Source organism: Salmo trutta, chromosome 31 (genome assembly GCF_901001165.1).
Source record: "Salmo trutta chromosome 31, fSalTru1.1, whole genome shotgun sequence".
Classification (NCBI taxonomy): domain Eukaryota; kingdom Metazoa; phylum Chordata; class Actinopteri; order Salmoniformes; family Salmonidae; genus Salmo; species Salmo trutta.
The window spans coordinates 34,211,155-34,230,167 of record NC_042987.1 but is presented as its reverse complement, the minus strand read 5'-3'; the positions used below and the strand labels follow the sequence as shown (position 1 = coordinate 34,230,167).

Sequence of the window (19,013 nt, the reverse complement as noted above, 5' to 3'; positions counted from 1 at the left end):
CCTTTTAGATCATAATGAATAAGATTACATGGACGGGGGGGTGGTCTGATCTTAGATCACGGTGTTTTATACATACTACCCAGGCTGTTCCCTCCCGTCCATTGTGAAAGAAACAACATGATATACATAATATACAGAATACTTTTAAGATTGATTCAGACGTGGTTGACCTCATGATACACTGATTAAACAGACCTTTCTAGTTTTGAGGAGCCCGCTGGGTGTAGGGACGTCACCCCTAGACGCTGATCTTGGATCAGTTTTGCATTTCCCCTACTGATGGTGTAATTGGTTATGGTTACTATCGGGGGAGGGGAATCTGATCCTAGATCTGTACAGGGGGAACTTCACCCCGGAGCAACAGGCTGACAACACCATGATTGATTGTTACTCTAAAATTCTGTGGTAACTGGTAAGGAACATGTGGAATATTATGGAATTGATTTGCATGGAATTGATTTGCATGGGGTAAATGCGTTGTATAATATTTTAATTCAATTTAAATTGTGAATAAATAGCCAGATTACACCTGTAAGATTCAGACTTACAGCCAGCTTTTTAAAAATGAGACACCCTGTTCTGGAATTACCTTTTGTAATCAATCAGGCTCCTGTCACAATATACATCACTCACTCACTCACACTCATTTATGGAATGACAGAGATCTGAGGCTTTTGTGTGACAAGAGAGACTTTAAAAAGTGCTCTTTGAACCCAATATGATGAAAGACTTGGGGCTCAATCAAGGTGGTGCAACGTTTGGACGATCGCAGATATAAATATTACAAATGGAGCTGATGAGATTCCCTGTTCCACACGGCTGACAACGAGATCTGTTCGACACCATCTGTTTCTACCAGAGCGTTCTCCCCTGAATAAGCTGCAGAGGTTAAAATATATTTTATTTTAACGCTAGCTACATAAATACTTCATAACCCATACATAACCCATTCATAACAGATTCATAACAGATTCATAACCCATTCATAAACTATACATAAGCCATGCATAAGCAGTGCATGAGCATTTTGTGAATGCTTATGTTAACAACCGCACCCTTCAAATAAACGTTACCTCTATGGGCTTATACAGTTTCGTATGGGTTATAAATGTGTACTGTATGGGTTATAAATGTGTTATAATGTCCTTATGTAGGTACCCTTTAAATAAAATGTTGCCAAACGGGAAGTATAGAGAGGCATTATCAATGGGCGACGTGGTCCGAGTTGGAGATGTTCTGGACGGGGTTGGCAGAGTCCAGGCCCAGCAGGGTACCCAGGTATGACTGATCCCTGGGGTCCAACATCTGGTCAGGCTGCACCGGGTGAACAATGTTGGCCGGCTGGGGGGTAAGCGTGTACTTCTCCAGGAACGCCAGCTCCGTGGCAGTCTGGTACCCCCCAGCTGTCTGCTGCTGCCCCTGACCTTGGGGCGGGCAGGTTACATGTCCCCTCAGGTCACCCTGTACCCCCGAGACCACCCTGGGCATCTGGACGGGCACCAGCGTGACAGGCACACATACGTCGGAGGGGACATTCTGGAGAACGGTCTTGGGTTCAGCCCGGTACACTTTGGAGGGGCCGTGGGTATTATAAGGCAGAGTCACCATCTTGTCCTCTGTCAGCACCACCGGAGGCTGCTGGTGGTGCTGCTGCTCAGTGGACTTAGCACCGTGTACATGGTCCATATGGTACTTCAGCTTGTCTTTCCTCTTAAAGGTGGCGCTGCAGTGCGGGCAGTTAAAGGGGCGGGCGTCCGAGTGGATCACCATGTGCTTGGTGAGGGTCTTCTTAATGCGGAACGTCTGTTGGCACACGGGGCATCGGTAAGGTTTTTCACCTTGCAAAAGACATGACGGAAGTTAGTTGGGCAAACATAGTATTACAGATAGAGGATAAAACGGGGAGGGTAGAGGTAGAGGAGAGGTAGAGGGGAGATAGAGGGATGAGGAGGTAGAGGGATGGGGAGGTAGAGGGGAGGTAGAGGGATGAGGAGGTAGAGGGATGGGGGAGGTAGAGGAGAGGTAGAGGGGATGGAGGAGGTAGAGGGATGGGGAGGTAGAGGGATGGGGGAGGTAGAGGAGAGGTAGAGGGGATGGAGGAGGTAGAGGGATGGGGGAGGTAGAGGAGAGGTAGAGGGGATGGAGGAGGTAGAGGGATGGGGAGGTAGAGGGATGGGGGAGGTAGAGGAGAGGTAGAGGGGATGGAGGAGGTAGAGGGATGGGGTTACGTAGAGGAGAGGTAGAGGAGAGGTAGAGGAGAGGGTGGAGGTAGAGGGGATAGAGAGGAGGTAGAGGGGAGGGTGGAGGTTGAGAAGATAGAGGGGAGGTAGAGGGGAGGGTGGAGGTAGAGGGGATAGAGGGGAGGTAGAGGGGAGGGTGGAGGTAGAGGAGATAGAGGGGAGGTAGAGGGGAGGGTGGAGGTAGAGGAGATAGAGGGAAGGTAGAGGAGAAGGTGGAGGTAGAGGAGATAGAGGGGAGGTAGAGGGGAGGGTGGAGGTAGAGGAGATAGAGGGGAGGTAGAGGGGAGGTAGAGGGGAGGGTGGAGGTAGAGGAGATAGAGGGGAGGTAGAGGGGAGGTAGAGGGGAGGGTGGAGGTAGAGGAGATAGAGGGGAGGTAGAGGAGAAGGTGGAGGTAGAGGAGATAGAGGGAAGGTAGAGGGGAGGGTGGAGGTAGAGGAGATAGAGGGAGGTAGAGGGGAGGGTGGAGGTAGAGGAGAGGTAGAGGGGAGGTAGAGTGGAGGGTGGAGGTAGAGGAGAGGGGAGGGAGAGGGTGGAGGTAGAGGAAAGGTACAGGGGAGGTAGAGGGGAGGGTGGAGGTAGAGGAGATAAAGGTAAAGGTTTTTTGGTGGAGGTAGAGGAGATAGATGGGAGGTAGAGGGGAGGGTAGAGGTAGAGGAGATAAAGGTAAAGGTTTTGTTGTGGCCCTTTGTCTGTAAAATAGTTTTAAAAAAATGAAAAAAAAACATGAAAAGCAGACATTCATTGAAGCGTGTGTATAGTGTGATGGCTGCTGGTCTAGGAAATGAAAGCAGGTCGGTATGTTGCCTGCCACACCTATCATCTATTTATTGGACATCTACATCCACCAAATACATTTGTTCTGTGTTAATATGTCAATAAAGGGTTGATGTGAAAAGAAAGTTATGCTGCCAGGCAAACAGACATTCACAGCTTGTATTGTCATCTTACCTGAGTGTGTTCTGAAGTGCATCTCCAGACTGGACTTCCCTTTGAACTCCTTCTTACAGACCTCACACTGATGCACAGCTGTTTTATACCTATAGAATCCACACATATTTTCCCAATGCTTTAGTCTTTTCACAAATATTCAACTAGACACCATAGAAGATTCTCTTCAAAAGTAATTTAAAAAAAAAGAAAAAGTATTTTTCATTTGACAAACACTGGGTTTGTTCCATCTGGGTTGTTGGGTTGATAAAATGTAGTATCAATAAATGAATTGTAATTATACCAGCGACAGTGAGTGCAAGAAAATACATTTTCAACGTGTCTTCAACATCACATTTATACCAAAAACTATGTGACTGTATGTATTTGACTGTCCAGATATGGAAGTAAAGTTTTTTTCTGTGCATGTACTGTGAATTTACTTTGTTTTATTGAATATCATGTGAAAATGTGTTTGACGTGTGCTGACTATGCAATTGTTGTTTGTCCAATGCTGTTTATTCTGCCTATTTTCTTCATCATTTAATAAAAAATAAAAAAATTTAAATCCCTTTGGCGCCCTGGTGCGTCTAAATCCAGCCTGACACTTTAAATCTAGAACATATTGGTCACGTTCCAGCATGACTACATTGCAGATGTTACGTTTCATCAACCAATGGTTATATGCCACGTCATCAGATTGCTATATTATATGATGTAGTTAGCTGATATGTTAACACCTACTCAGTCATTGTGAGATCTGACATGCATCTGCAATGTAGTCAACCGCATTGTGAGATCTGACATGCACCTGCAATGTAGTCAGCCTGGAACGCGCCCATTCCATCCATCTCCTTCCACCATCAGGACCACTTACTTCTGCCACACCTTCTCTCCCAGGTGGACACTTTTGTAATGGACGGTCAGGTGATCATGGCGCCTGAAACACTTCCCACACTCCTCACACTGGTGTGCTTTCTCCCCTGATAACAACCAAGGGAGATTCAATTCAATTATTATCCCCGTAAGACAATTCATTTGCAGCATAAAAACATCCAAACAGGTCCAGGACCATATATGAAGAAATAACCCAGGGGAACATTTTACTCTCTTTTGCATGGCTACGGAACATAACACGGAAGGTGTGTATACTGTACCCGAGTGTATTTTCTGGTGTTTGGTCAGATGGTCGTGGCGTATGAACGTCTTTCCGCATTCGTCACACTCGTAGCGCTTGTCGTCGTGGTGGACTCGAAGATGAAGCCTATCAGAATAAAGTTGGGGATTCAAGTTTTTAACAAATGTTAATATTCAATTAAAACAGGCAAACATTTTATTTATTTTGTATTAAATGACAAAATGATGATACAATTATTTTCTCTGGAGAAGACAAAAACTCCCCAATAGAAACCTCATGAACATGGGAATCCACCCACAGGTAATAGCCAATAAGAACTAGGTACGTCATGAACTGCCCAAGCATATTGACCTATAAGAGCTGCCGTGGCGGAAACTCTGTCCACAGATACTGCAGAGGTGAGGTTTCTCTCCGCTGTGAATGCGCAAATGTTCTCTCAACGTTGTCCTACGGACATAAAAAACAACCACATTACAATCAATGGAGTTAGATTGATAGTAGACCAGTCACTAAAGTTGAGACTGTTACCATGTGAGCAGTGAGAGATAGACACAATACCACTGTAAGGTTCTGCTTTTCTTTTCTTAGTCAACCTTGTGTTCTTTTTCTTTGTGTTCTGGAACGTAGCCCTGTTTCTTTGTGTTCTGGAACGTAGCCCTGTTTCTTTGTGTTCTGGAACGTAGCCCTGTTTCTTTGTGTTCTGGAACGTAGCCCTGTTTCTTTGTGTTCTGGAACGTAGCCCTGTTTCTTTGTGTTCTGGAACGTAGCCATGTTTCTTTGTGTTCTGGAACGTAGCCCTGTTTCTTTGTGTTCTGGAACGTAGCCCTGTTTCTTTGTGTTCTGGAACGTAGCCCTGTTTCTTTCTTTGTGTTCTGGAACGTAGCCCTGTTTCTTTGTATTCTGGAACGTAGCCCTGTTTCTTTGTGTTCTGGAACGTAGCCCTGTTTCTTTCTTTGTGTTCTGGAACGTAGCCCTGTTTCTTTGTGTTCTGGAACGTAGCCCTGTTTCTTTGTGTTCTGGAACGTAGCCCTGTTTCTTTGTGTTCTGGAACGTAGCCCTGTCTTTCATTTTTGTTCAATGATTTCACCTGTGTTCATTTCTCACATGGTCTCATCAGCTCCATATTTAGTTCAGTTCTTTCTCTTTATATCATTGTGAGGTATTGTTTGTTTTTGACTGCCTGCCTGTGTTTGACCTTTGCCTGCCTGTGTTTGACCATTGCCTGCCTGTGACCACGGCCTTCTGCGAAGTCTTAATAAACATTTGCTGCGCTCTGCGTGTGAATTTACACCTTTTTCTCCCTGAGTATTCATTACAACCACCACCAAAAATAATTGTTAAAAAGAAGTTGGTTAAACGTTTTGTTAAAAGTTATAACATTAGTAGTTGTTGTGTTAAAAAACATAGAAGTTCAATGTAATCACACTTACATGTGCAGTATTCTAAGCACTGCTGTTTATTTTAGTATTTTTATTTATAATTTTCCCACAACACAAAAAAAATAACATCAACCTGTTTATTGTAGTTGTGACAATCCTACCTCTCCCTCACTGACTTCCCACAGATTAAGCAGGTCCATTTTCTCTTGCCCCCGTGTGTACATTCAATGTGCCTCTTCCTGTTACCCGTGTCGTTGAACTGGCGGCCACAGATGTCACATGGGAACGGACCTGTGGACAGAGTCAAAGGTCAATTCAATATCCTTGTGTCACAGCCTTACTTTTCAATCCAACATCAACATCTGATTATTGATTAAAGCTAAGCTTCTACAAACTTGATAGCATTCTCTTCAATGATTATACAACCTTTTCCTTGACTCCCAATGTTTTTGAGGACAATAAACCCGAACGTGGTATTTGTATTTATTTTGGATCCCAATAGTTCCTGCCAATCGAGCAGCTACTCTTCTCTGGGTGCAGCAACATTAAGGCAGTTTATACAATTTTAAAAACATTACAATACATTCACAACAGATTTCACAACATATTAAGTGTGTGCCCTCAGGCCTGTACTCTACTACCACATATTTACAACACAAAATCCATGTGTACATGTGTGTATAGTGTGTATGTTATTGTGTGTGTATGCAGGTGTCAGTGCCTGTGTCTGTGTCTCTTCACAGCCTCCGCTGTTCCATAAGGTGTATTTTTATCTGTTTTTTAAATCGGATTCTACTGCTTGCTTCAGTTACTTGATGTGGAATGGAGTTCCATGTATTCATAGCTCTACGTAGTACTAGTCTATTCTGTGCTGCCCTGTTCGGAGCCAATTGAAATTTTCATATGTTTCTCATTGTGGCACCTAACCACACGACTGAACAGTAGTAGTCCAGATGTGGCAAAACTAGGGCCTGTGGAACCTGCCTTGTTGATTGTGCTGTTAAGAAGAAATGTCGCCCAAAATGTAATTTAAGGTGCTCCAAAGCTTTTAACTATCATTCTTTATATCATTTATTTTTGTTTCATAGTATAGTTTCTTCTTCTTTTTATTCAGTTTAGTCACATGATTTCTCAATTTGCAGTACGTATGCCATACCTTTTGCCTCATCCCTCTCAACCATACAATTTTTCAATTCCTCATCAATCCAAGGGGATTCAACAGTAACACTTAGGGCATATAGCTTAAATGTATTATTACTTGTTATAACCATGATAATGCTTTATACATGAACTTATAATATGTTACGCCTTTCAACTGGCTCAAAATGACAGATAATAACCGATTCATCACTTTACTAACAAATTATAAGCAGTTCATTCATACTTTTTTCAAGGCTAATAAAGGATTATGATCCATCATAATGCATTATATCTGTACGCCTAAAGTCAAGAGGTACAATACATTTATCTATTATCTAAATAGGTTGGATAAAGCAATTAAATTACATTTCCCATTCATTACCTAAATGGTACTTTTCTTGATGCTTCAAGCGGGCAAACCTGGACTTGAAGTAGTCGTCGCAGAAGGCACATTTGAAGGGTCGGTCTTGCGTGTGTAAAATCATGTGCTCCTCCAGATGGGGTCTACGTGTGAAAGACTTGTGGCAGATCTGAACCAGGAAGAGCAGAGAGAAGATGATTCCAGAATACACTGACTGTACTTGCAGAATACACCGACTGTACTTGCAGAATACACTGACTACTTGCAGTGAATGTGAAAATGTGTCATTCTGTGGACAATGTGTATCATTCTGTGGACTATGTGTATCATTCTGTGGACTATGTGTATCATTCTGTGGACTATGTATTATGTGATGTGTACAGATGTAGGATCTTAATTTGAGCCAGTTCGCTACAGAAGGAAAGTAATCCTGCAGCAACAGGAAATGTGAATTATTATGTGGATTATAATTCATGGACACACATTTTTGTAGGGGTTGATACATTATGCTATACTAAGGGAAAAATAAGTCTGACATTTCTATGTGGAAATTACAGACACCAGAAACCCTTTTAAACCTCAAATACACTACAGGTTTCAATTTCCTGCATTGCATCTGTAGATATATATTACAGAGTGGTCCTTGTGCGTAAATATTGCATCACCCATCTCATATGTATATACTGTATTCTATACTATGCCACTGTATCTTAGTCCAATGCCACTCTGTGTCACAGTATCCACAGAAGATGGCGCCCCTCCTCGGTCGGGCGGCGCTCGGCGGTCGTCGTCGCCGGTCTACTAGCTGCCACCGATCTGTGTTTCTGTGTTCTTTGGTTTTTGTCTGTCTAGGTCCGCACCTGTTTCTTGTCTGTCATTAGTGGGGGGGGGTATTTAGTTTGTTCCTTTGTGTTCTGTATTCGTGCGGGATTATTTGTATGTCGACGGGCAGTGATTTTGTGTACGCTGTTTTGTGTTGTCAGCGTGGTGCATTCTATATTTTTATTGCCGGGCTGCGCCCCCGTGCGTTATCATTTTTGGATAACCTTTTCCGTTTGGGTGTTGTGTGCACCCTGTGCCTTTTGATCACCTTTGTTTCGGTGGAAATAAACTTTGGCACTATTGGACCTCAGTCTCCTGCTCTTGACTCTGCCCCTTCTCCCTGCCCTTAAGGAAACATGACAGAATCCCGCACCAGAACGATGGAGTCAGCAGGAGCAGAAGCGCCGTCAGTAGCGGAGCAGGTGTCACAACACGCCAGCCTCCTCCACCGCCTGGGCTCGGCGATGGACCAGGTGCTAGCCCGATTGGAGAGCTGGGAAAGAGGTGCTTCCCCCACCAGACCAGCTCCGGTTCCGCAGCCGGCGCCACTACCGACACCCACTGAAGCGGGCGCAAGCGGAATCCGGATTACGCCTCTGAGGGAATTTGATGGGACGGCCGCAGGGTGTAAGGGGTTCTTGCTCCAGATAGCGCTTTACCTGGCGACCGTCCGCCCCTCTCCCGCCGACGAAGAGAAAGTGAGCGTCCTCGTCTATTGTCTTACGGGTAGAGCCCTGGAATGGGCCAACGCGGTCTGGGATGGCCCAGACTCGGCTCGGGGTGACTACCCGGAGTTCACCCGTCGCTTCCGGGCAGTATTCGATCATCCCCCGGAGGGCAAGGCGGCGGGTGAGCGGTTATTTCATTTGAGACAGGAGACGAGGAGCACTCAGGACTTCGCCCTGGAGTTCCGGACTCTCGCCGCTGGATCGGGTTGGTATGAGCGGGCCCTGATAGATCATTATCGATGCAGTCTCCGAGAGGAGGTCCGCCGGGAGCTGGCTTGTAGGGACAACACCATCACCCTAGACCAACTGGTGGATTTGTCCATCAGACTGGACAACCTGCTGGCTACCCGGGGACGTTCCACCTCCCAGCCCTCCTGCTCCACTGCCCATGGAGATAGGAGGAGCTGCTTCGAGGAGGACCGGAGGGGGGGGCCTCTCCTGCACCCACTGTGGGCACAGAGGACACACTGCGGACCGGTGCTGGAGGGGCCCACCCGGGAGTTCAGATGGCAAGCAGAGCACCACATCGACCCCCCAGGTGAGTCAGCACCAGCCACACCCAGAGCCCCCTGTCGACCACATGTACACCTCAGTCTGTTTTCCCGATTTTTCCCCTCTCTTCCAGTATAAGGCACTAGTAGATTCAGGTACAGCTGGGAGTTTTATGGACCGTGGGGTCGCTAATAAGTTAGGGATTCCCCTGGTTCAGCTGGACCACCCCTTCCCTGTGCATGCCCTAGATAGTCGACCGCTAGGGTCCGGCCAAGTGGGGGAGGTTACTGTGCCACTGGTTATGGCGACGTGGGGGGGTCATGTGGAACGTATCAGCCTATTTCTCATTGACTCCCCGGCGTTTCCGGTGGTACTGGGAATCCCCTGGCTAGCCACTCACAACCCTCAGATTTCGTGTAGGCAGAGGGCTCTTAAGGGGTGGTCGAGGGAGTGCTCAGGTAGGTGTATAGGAGTTTCCATCGGTGCAACCACGGTGGAAAGTCCAGACCAAGTCTCCACCGTGCACATTCCCTCTGAATATGCCGATTTGGCTATCGCCTTCAGTAAAACGAAGGCGACTCTATTACCACCTCATCGACGAGGGGATTGTGCAATAAACCTTCAGGCCGACGCGGTCCTTCCTAGGAGTCACGTGTATCCTCTGTCTCAGGAGGAGACAGTGGCTATGGAGACATATGTCACTGAGTCTTTGAGACAGGGATACATTCGGCCATCCAAGTCACCCGTCTCCTCGAGCTTCTTTTTTGTGAAGAAGAACGAGGGGGGTATGCGCCCGTGCATTGACTATAGAGGTCTAAATTCTATCACAGTGGGTTTCAGTTACCCGCTACCTCTCATTGCTACGGCAGTGGAGTCATTTCACGGGGCGCGCTTCTTCACCAAACTAGATCTCAGGAGCACGTATAACCTGGTGCGTATCCGAGATGGAGACGAGTGGAAAACCGCATTTAGTACCACATCTGGCCATTATGAGTACCTCGTCATGCCGTATGGGTTAAAAAATGCTCCCGCTGTCTTCCAATCCTTTGTGGACGTGGTGTACATCGATGACATCTTGATCTACTCTGCCACACGCACCGCGCATGTGGCTCTGTTGCGTAAAGTGCTTGGGCGGCTACTGGAGCATAACCTATACGTCAAGGCTGAGAAATGTGAGTTCTCCAAACGAGCCGTCTCTTTTCTGGGATATCGCATTTCCACCACGGGGGTGGTGATGGAATGTGACCGCGTTACGGCTATGCGTAATTGGCCGACCCCTACCACGGTGAAGGAGGTGCAGCGGTTCTTGGGGTTCGCCAATTATTACCGGAGGTTTATCCGGGGTTTTGGTCAGGTGGCGGCTCCCATTACCTCACTGATGAAGGGGGGTCCGGTCCGGTGCGACTGCGGTGGTCGGCAGAGGCGGACAGAGCCTTCCGTCGTCTGAAGGTTCTGTTTACCGACGCTCCGGTGCTGGCGCATCCGGATCCCTCTTTGCCATTCATAGTGGAGGTGGATGCGCCCAAGAAGCTGAGCCCGGCGGAGCGCAACTATGATGTGGGGGACAGGGAGTTGTTAGCCGTGGTCAATGCTTTGACGGTGTGGAGCCATTGGCTTGAGGGGGAACGTCACCCTTTTTACATCTGGACCGACCACCATAACCTGGAGTACATCCGGGCAGCGAGGAGACTTAATCCTCGTCAAGCCAGGTGGGCCATGTTCTTTACGAGGTTCCAATTTACCCTCTCATACATTCCGGGTTCCTGGAACCGGAAGGCCGACGCACTGTCGCGTCTCTATGACACCGAGGAGCGGACCATCGATCCTACTCCCATACTCCCTGCTTCCTGTCTGGTGGCACCGGTGGAATGGGAGGTGGATGCGGACATCGAGCAGGCGGGTCAGTCAGAACCTACTCCACCTCAATGTCCCGCGGGTCTGAAGTTCGTTCCGCTTGGTGTTCGCGATCGCCTGATCCGATGGTCCCACTCTCTACCCTCCTCGGGTCATCCTGGGGTGGAACGGACAGTGCGGGGCCTGAAGGGAAAGTACTGGTGGCCCACCTTGGTTGAGGATGTAAAACACTATGTCTCTTCCTGTTCGGTGTGCGCCCAGTGCAAAGCTCCTAAGCACCTGCCTCGAGGGAAACTACAGCCCCTCCCCGTTCCACAGCGACCTTGGTCTCACCTCTCGGTGGATTTCCTCACGGATCTCCCGCCATCTCAGGGGAACACTACGATCCTGGTTGTTGTGGATCGGTTCTCGAAGTCCTGCCGTCTGCTCCCTTTGCCCGGTCTTCCTACGGCCCTACAGACCGCGGAGGCCCTATTCACCTATGTCTTCTGGCACTACGGGGTACCCGAGGACATCGTATCTGATCGGGGTCCCCAGTTCACTTCCAGGGTGTGGAGGTCGTTTATGGAGAGGCTGGGGGCTCGGTCAGCCTGACCTCGGGTTTTCACCCCGAGAGTAATGGGCAGGTCGAACGCATTAACCAGGATGTGGGCAGGTTTCTGCCAGGACAGGCCAGGGGAGTGGGCGAGGTTCGTGCCATGGGCCAAAATGTCCCAGAACTCTCAGCGCCACTCCTCTACTAACCTGTCACCTTTCCAGGTTGTATTAGGGTATCAGCCGGTCCTGGTGCCATGGCAGCAGAGCCAGATGGAGGCCCCTGCGGTGGAGGAATGGGTACAGCGCTCTAAGGAGACCTGGAGTGCTGTCCAGGAGTGTTTGAAGCGGGCGATAGAACGACAGAAGGAGAGCGCTGACCGCCGCCGCAGTGAGGCCCCCGTGTATAATCCGGGGGACAGAGTCTGGCTCTCGACCCGGAACCTGCCCCTCCGCCTGCCCTGCCGGAAGCTGGGTCTGCGATTTGTGGGGCCGTTTAAAGTCCTGAGGAGAATAAACGAGGTGTGTTATAGGTTACAACTTCCTTCATATTACCGTATTAACCCCTCGTTTCATGTGTCTCTCCTCAGGCCTGTGGTAGCTGGTCCGCTGAGGTGCGGGAGGTCCCTCCGTCCCCCCTGGACATCGGGGGGGCCCCGGCGTACACAGTCCGGGCCATCCTGGACTCCCGACGTCGGGTAGGGGGCCTGCAGTACCTCGTGGACTGGGAGGGGTACGGCCCGGAGGAGAGGTGCTGGGTTCCGGTGGGGGACATTTTGGATCGCCCTCCGGGTCGTCCCCTCGCCCTCCGGGTCATCCCCGAGGCCGGCGTCGGCGCGCGTCAGGGGAGGGGTACTGTCACAGTATCCACAGAAGATGGCGCCCCTCCTCGGTCGGGCAGCGCTCGGCGGTCGTCGTCGCCGGTCTACTAGCTGCCACCGATCTATGTTTCTGTGTTCTTTGGTTTTTGTCTGTCTAGGTCCGCACCTGTTTCTTGTCTGTCATTAGTGGGGGGGGTATTTAGTTTGTTCCTTTGTGTTCTGTATTCTGTATTATTGCCGGGCTGCGCCCCGTGCGTTATCATTTTTGGATAACCTTTTCCGTTTGGGTGTTGTGTGCACCCTGTGCCTTTTGATCACCTTTATTTCGGTGGAAATAAACTTTGGCACTATTGGACCTCAGTCTCCTGCTCTTGACTCTGCCCCTTCTCCCTGCCCTTAAGGAAACATGACACTCTGACATATATATATATATATATATATATATATATATTGAATGAATGAAATAATCTTATTAAATACTTTTTTCTTTTCATAGTTGAATGTTTTGACAACAAAATCACACAAAAATAATCAATGGAAATCCGATTTATCAACCCATGGAGGTCTGGATTTGGAGTCACACTCAAAATTAAAGTGGAAAACCACACTACAGGCTGATCCAACTTTGATGTAATGTCCTTAAAACAAGTCAAAATGAGGCTCAGTAGTGTGTGTGGCCTCCAAGTGCCTGTATGACCTCCCTACAACGCCTGGGCATGCTCCTGATGAGGTGGCAGATGGTCTCCTGAGGGATCTCCTCCCAGACCTGGACTGGTGTGCTACCTCTGGTGAGCACATGGAGGGCTGTGCGGCCGCCCAAAGAAATGCCACCCCACACCATGACTGACCCACCGCCAAACCGGTCATGCTGGAGGATGTTGCAGGCAGCAGAACGTTCTCCACGGCGTCTCCAGACTCTGTCACGTCTGTCACGTGCTCAGTGTGAACCTGCTTTCATCTGTGAAGAGCACAGGGCGCCAGTGGCGAATTTGCCAATCTTGGTGTTCTCTGGCAAATGCCAAACGTCCTGCACGGTGTTGGGCTGTAAGCACAACCCCCACCTGTGGACGTCGGGCCCTCATACCACCCTCATGGAGTCTGTTTCTGACCGTTTGAGCAGACACATGCACATTTGTGGCCTGCTGGAGGTCATTTTGCAGGGCTCTGGCAGTGCTCCTCCTGCTCCTCCTTGCACAAAGGCAGAGGTAGCGGTCCTGCTGCTGGGTTGTTGCCCTCCTACGGCCTCCTCCACGTCTCCTGATGTACTGGCCTGTCTCCTGGTAGCGCCTCCATGCTCTGGACACTACGCTGACAGACACAGCATACCTTCTTGCCACAGCTCGCATTGATGTGCCATCCTGGATGAGCTGCACTACCTGAGCCACTTGTGTGGGTTGTAGACTCCGTTTCATGCTACCACTAGAGTGAAAGCACCGCCAGCATTCAAAAGTGACCAAAACAGCAGCCAGGAAGCATAGGAACTGAGAAGTGGTCTGTGGTTACCACCTGCAGAACCACTCCTTTATTGGGGGTGTCTTGCTAATTGCCTATAATTTCCACCTGTTGTCTATTCCATTTGCACAACAGCATGTGAAATTTATTGTCAATCTGTGTTGCTTCCTAAGTGGACAGTTTGATTTCACAGAAGTGTGATTGACTTGGAGTTACATTGTGTTGTTTAAGTGTTCCCTTTATTTTTTTGAGCAGTATATATTCTTAATCCATTACTTACTTAGATTTACGTGTTTTTTGGGTATATGTTGTGAAACTGTTAAGATATTACTTGTTAAATATTACTGCATAGTCGGAGCTAGAAGCAGAAGCATTTCGCTACACCCGCAATAACATCTGCTAAACCCATTTATGTGACCAATACATTTGACTTGATTTGATTTTGACTCAATTTCTAAAAGACATCTCATTTCATATGGCTATGCAATGACGTCACTTGAACTTGATGAGCTAATGGTTGTGAAACTACCATGTGGCTCAGTTGATAGAGCACAGCGCTTGCAACGACAGGGTTGTGGATTCGATTCCCACGGGGGGGGGGACCAGTATGAAAAATGTATGCAAGTGTATTTGGATAAGAGCATCTGCTAAATGTTAAAACCAAACTTCTTAGACTCAAAGTGTTGATATTGATCAGCGAGAGACATTCATATTATAAGGGCTCAAGGTGAGTGATCCCTTCAAAATATGATTGTAGTCTGAATCTTGGGGCTAGCATTTTACTCCTTACATCATTTTCTATACTGTGTCCGTTATAGGAAACATTTTCTTTTTTTGGATTGTGTTTCATAAAATAAAACAAGTCAAATCTTACATCACACTTCCATCCATCGTTCTTCTTCCTCCTCATGGCCAGGAACTCCTGAATGTGGTCCGGGTGGAACCTGAAAGCACAGTGGTAACACATAGTTAGTACACACTTGACTTCATTATTCATTCCTTTTCACTCCTTGGAGAGCAGAGGGCCTCCATATAAACACGCAGTACAACATTGACCTGTCTGGATCCCTTTGACACTGAACTGCGCTGTGACACGTGTCCACAAGGTGGTAAAGCAAATTATTTTAACTTTAAGTACACTACATAGAACTAGGTGAGAAAAGGACACGACTGGTGGACTACAGTGTAATCCATTTAATTCAATAAACTCTGTTTATCCCTGAAGAGCAATGAAATAATCCCCATTATAGAACTGCTAATAACATCTAGATCAGGGCATATAATGATCAACTCAGATTACTATTAACCAGAAACCCCTTCACCCTGAAAGACTACAAACAAACTTTAAACTCATCTAGCAATGGTTTCCTTGAGCCAGATTAAGCCTAGTAATTGACTAAAACACACTTTCAATGGAGAATCTCCATTGACTGATTGTTAATCCAGGACTAGGCTTAATCTGGATCTGGGAAACCAGCCCGTAGTTTGGAAGGGCTGTTAATAAGGTTTCAATTCAACCACTAAATAAATAACCTCATCTTTTTATTCATACGAACATGATTTTAATCATTTGAATTTAGAGTGATTATTTTACTAAAAACTCCCAATTGTTAGGGATTTATAATAATCTAAATATATAATATGTATAAGAGTGTAATGTGAATATCAGGGTTGGGGGTCAAGTCCATTTCAATTCAGTCAATTCGGGAAGTAAACTGTAATTCCTATTCCAACTCAAATGTTCCTCAAAGCTTCTCTATTAGAAAAATGTGGAATTGGAATTTCTGTTGACTTCATGAATTGGCTGAATTGAAATGGAACTGACCCCAACCCTGGTGAACAGAGAATGATGATGGGACAGGAACGAAGGCTCGCCTTCTGACGTGTTTGGCGAGGGTCTTTTTGCTGGCGTGGAGCTTGTTGCAGAAGGAGCACTTGTGGTCCTTCTTCTGGAATGGGGCGTCACTGGCGTGCTTCTTCTTGTGTACAGTGAGGTTCGACTTGGTGGAGTAACACTGCAGACACACGTCACACTGGAAGGGCTTCTCTCCTGTGTGTACCCTGGTGTGACTCTCATACTTCCCTATGGAAAATACAGAGAAAAACATCATATTATTATGAGTTATAATAAAGTATTCGGTCCATGTTATGGCTAGGCTCAAAAGACAGATAAGTGGTGCACAACTGCAGCACAGATAGAACAATGACACAGATATTTCACTGGATGTTTAAATGTGAAGCATCCGCTTGGCATTTCCACTCATTACCAAATATGGTAGTGAGAGGAAGCCCAATGGCGGGCAGTGGGAGAAGATGGAACAAGATGGAGTTTGGCCGACATTCTGCAAATTTTCTCATCGATGAAACATTTGATCTCAATACAGTTTTCTGTTCCCAAAACTAGAATCGGTTATAGACAGAGTGGACAATTTTTTTTATTTTATTTAACTTGGCAAAACAGTTAAGATTACAGCCAAGAAACAGTCGGTTAACTGCCTTGTTCATGGGCAGAACAACAGATCTTTACCATGTCAGCTCGGGGATTTGATCTAGCAACCTTTCAGTTACTGGCCCAACTCTCTAACCACTAGGCTACCTGCCGGACTAAGGATTATAAACTTTACTCTTCGCAAAAGTAAAAAAAAATAACGACGTTTAGGACTGCAAGTGTGAATTGAGTTATTGCACAAGCGCACTTCACAGAGTAGACGTTCCCTAACGGAAATATGCAGATGATGCTAGAACGCGCCAATAGGATCTCGCTAGCTCGTGCTTTCCTCTGCACACCTCCTTGCTTGTTCTGCCCACTATGGGGGCAGCAGGTAGCTTAGTGGTAAGAGCATTGGGCCAGTAAGCGAAAGGTTTCTGGATCGAATCCCCAAGCTGTCGTTCTGCCCCTGAAAAGGGCAGTTAACCAAGTGTCATTGTAAATAAGAATTTGTTCTTAACTGACTTGCCTAGTTAAAAAAAAATCTAACACTTGTGGTTGTTTGAATGTTGGTTATGTATTAATTATTTAATATATTATTATTGTTTAATATCTTATTATTATGTTGAATGTTGGTTATTGTTTCATACTATATTATTATTATTATGTTGTTGTTGTCATGTATGTTATTCATCTGTTGTTGTATAATATCAGCTCAGAAACAACTGCCTACATAAATCCAATGTAATCAGTGCAATACATTTAAATAAACTCTTTAAGGACAGTACCTACCTGTGCGGTCAAAGGTCTTGTCACACTTGGGGCACTTGAGCGTCTTCTTGCTTACGCTCTGGATGATGACAGGAGCCAGTCCCTCTGGGTACACTGTTCCATAGTTAGAACCATTGGCAGCCTGACTATATACCTCCACCTCATTGACTGTCTGGTGTTCTGTTGTCTCCACCTCTGAACTCTCACCGCTCTCTCTTGCTCCCCGTACTAACGCACTTTGACGTTCCTCCACCATCTCCTCCTCCTCCCTCTCCTCTTCCGCCTCCTCACCCTCGGTTGGGGTGAGTGCATCTCCTGTGTCGGATATGTGCTTTGGTTTTCTCACATCTTCTTGTTCTTCTTCATCTTCCTCGTCGTCTTCCTCTGTGGTGTTTAGGTCTCTACTAGCGGAGTCTTGATGTAGCTTCCCCTCCGGTGCGCCGGCGCTGTCTGCGTCACCTCTCTCCAATTTAGCGGGAACTCTCCTCCTGCGGGCAGACCTCCGGGTCGTGGTTACCGTAGTAGTAACCTCTTGATTGACCTCCTTTTCTCTGGCGTCTCCCTCGGTGCTGCTACTGTGGTTCCTGTTTAAATGGTTCTCCAGAGACTTCTTGTAGCAAAACGTGCGGAAGCAGAATGAACAATGGTGGGCACCAGCCTGGACTGGGCTTTGGACCCCGACACAGTCCGATGGAAGGTCAGAAGCTTTAGAGGTCTTCTCTGAGCTTGGTTCCCCCACGGACTTAACCTCCACTCGGGCAAGCGCTGGCCGGCCATCCCCCTCTCCTGCCAGGAGCTTCACTACATCCATCATGTCCAGGAAGCCGGCCGCTTCAGTCAGGGCAGGGACCTCGCTCTCGGGGATGACGCACTCGGCCGTGTAAAGGAGGTGCAGTAAGTGTTGGAACACGGAATCCTCCACGTGGTCGAGAATCACGTGATTGGCGGTTGGGTTTTTGGTCAGCTCGGCGTGGAAGTAGCTGCTACCGTGCGCCAACATGGCTTTGTGGGCTCTGTAGCGCTTCCCGCCCACACTGACGGAGACGTCGCAAAACCTCTGCTTCGTTCGGTCCTCGTTTAGAAACCTGAGGAGGTTGTCGCCATGCTGCATCATGGTCAGGTGCCTCTTTTGTGATGGAGGAACCGTCTCTGAATCAGTCATGGTATTGTTGTCCAGTGAGTCATTTTGCCCACTGACACTAGCACCGCCCTTTCTTCTTCTCTTTGGGGGTTGAGGTTGGTTGGGTTTTCTCGTCATCATTATGTTAAATGGGGAACCATTCAAAGAGTTCTGAAAAACAGACATCATTTCAAGAAACAGCCTATGTCAGCAGAAAGTTATGTTGTACATATGTTATTACACAGCCTGTATGGAAAGGTGAGAGCTAAAGACAGATGTAGCTTATAGATGCAGGTGATTATACATGTATTTTGATATTGCATTTACTGTTATAGCCAGTCTTTGATATTTTGGCTAATGTTTTGTGAAAGCCAATGTATGCAGTGTCATGGGTGTATCAACAACTCAACTACTGGCGACGTTGTTATATCGCAAATTCGAACCAACGTAGCATGCAGCCAACTCAATTCAGTTTTGATGTGCAGCAGCAGTTGGCTACAATGTTGCAGTCTCAAATTCGCTATCCACCTCAAGGACCCCTATGTTAAGGTCTCTACAACAGCCCCCCCCCCCCCCCCGAAGAGGAGAACGTTGACAAACGACCCTTACTGCCCCTTTGGGAAAGCATTCGCGCAAGTGAATTCATATTCAAACCTACCTTAGAAGTGTAAGCACGCTAAGAAAACAAACGAAATACACTCGTACATCTCTACTCTGAGAAAAATAGAAAAATGACAATTTCCTGAATATCGCTAAACGCCCCACCTTCACATTCTTGGGTAAACGTCGCAAACAAACAACGCGC

At 47.2% G+C, this 19,013-nt stretch overlaps 1 protein-coding gene across 2 annotated transcripts; it reads right to left on the bottom strand.

The window, feature by feature from the left end:
- Positions 1-203: 203 nt before the first annotated feature.
- On the bottom strand, positions 204-19,012 carry zbtb41 (zinc finger and BTB domain containing 41). Of its 2 annotated transcripts, none has more exons than XM_029726324.1 (11): positions 18,974-19,008; positions 17,110-18,379; positions 15,765-15,972; positions 14,764-14,833; positions 7,208-7,355; positions 5,847-5,976; positions 4,658-4,753; positions 4,326-4,432; positions 4,046-4,151; positions 3,190-3,278; positions 204-1,838 (listed from the first exon to the last, which is right to left on the bottom strand). In XM_029726324.1, the coding sequence occupies exons 2-11, from the start codon at positions 18,347-18,349 to the stop codon at positions 1,204-1,206; spliced, it is 2,829 nt and encodes a 942-aa protein (XP_029582184.1). In that variant the 5' UTR covers positions 18,350-18,379; positions 18,974-19,008; the 3' UTR covers positions 204-1,203. The 2 variants fall into 2 exon arrangements, with proteins under 2 accessions (XP_029582184.1, XP_029582185.1); XM_029726325.1 differs by having other exon boundaries at positions 474-1,838; positions 18,867-19,012.
- Between the last annotated feature and the right edge of the window lies 1 nt (position 19,013).

Excerpts from the sequence above, each read along its gene's own strand:
- zbtb41 (XM_029726325.1), bottom strand. The coding sequence starts at position 18,349 with ATGATGACGAGAAAACCCAACCAACCTCAACCCCCAAAGAGAAGAAGA. Across the intron at positions 15,973-17,109 it reads CAAGACCTTTGACCGCACAG|GGAAGTATGAGAGTCACACC; the intron begins GTAGGTACTGTC and ends TATTTTCCATAG. Across the intron at positions 4,433-4,657 it reads CGCCACGGCAGCTCTTATAG|GCTTCATCTTCGAGTCCACC; the intron begins GTCAATATGCTT and ends TTATTCTGATAG.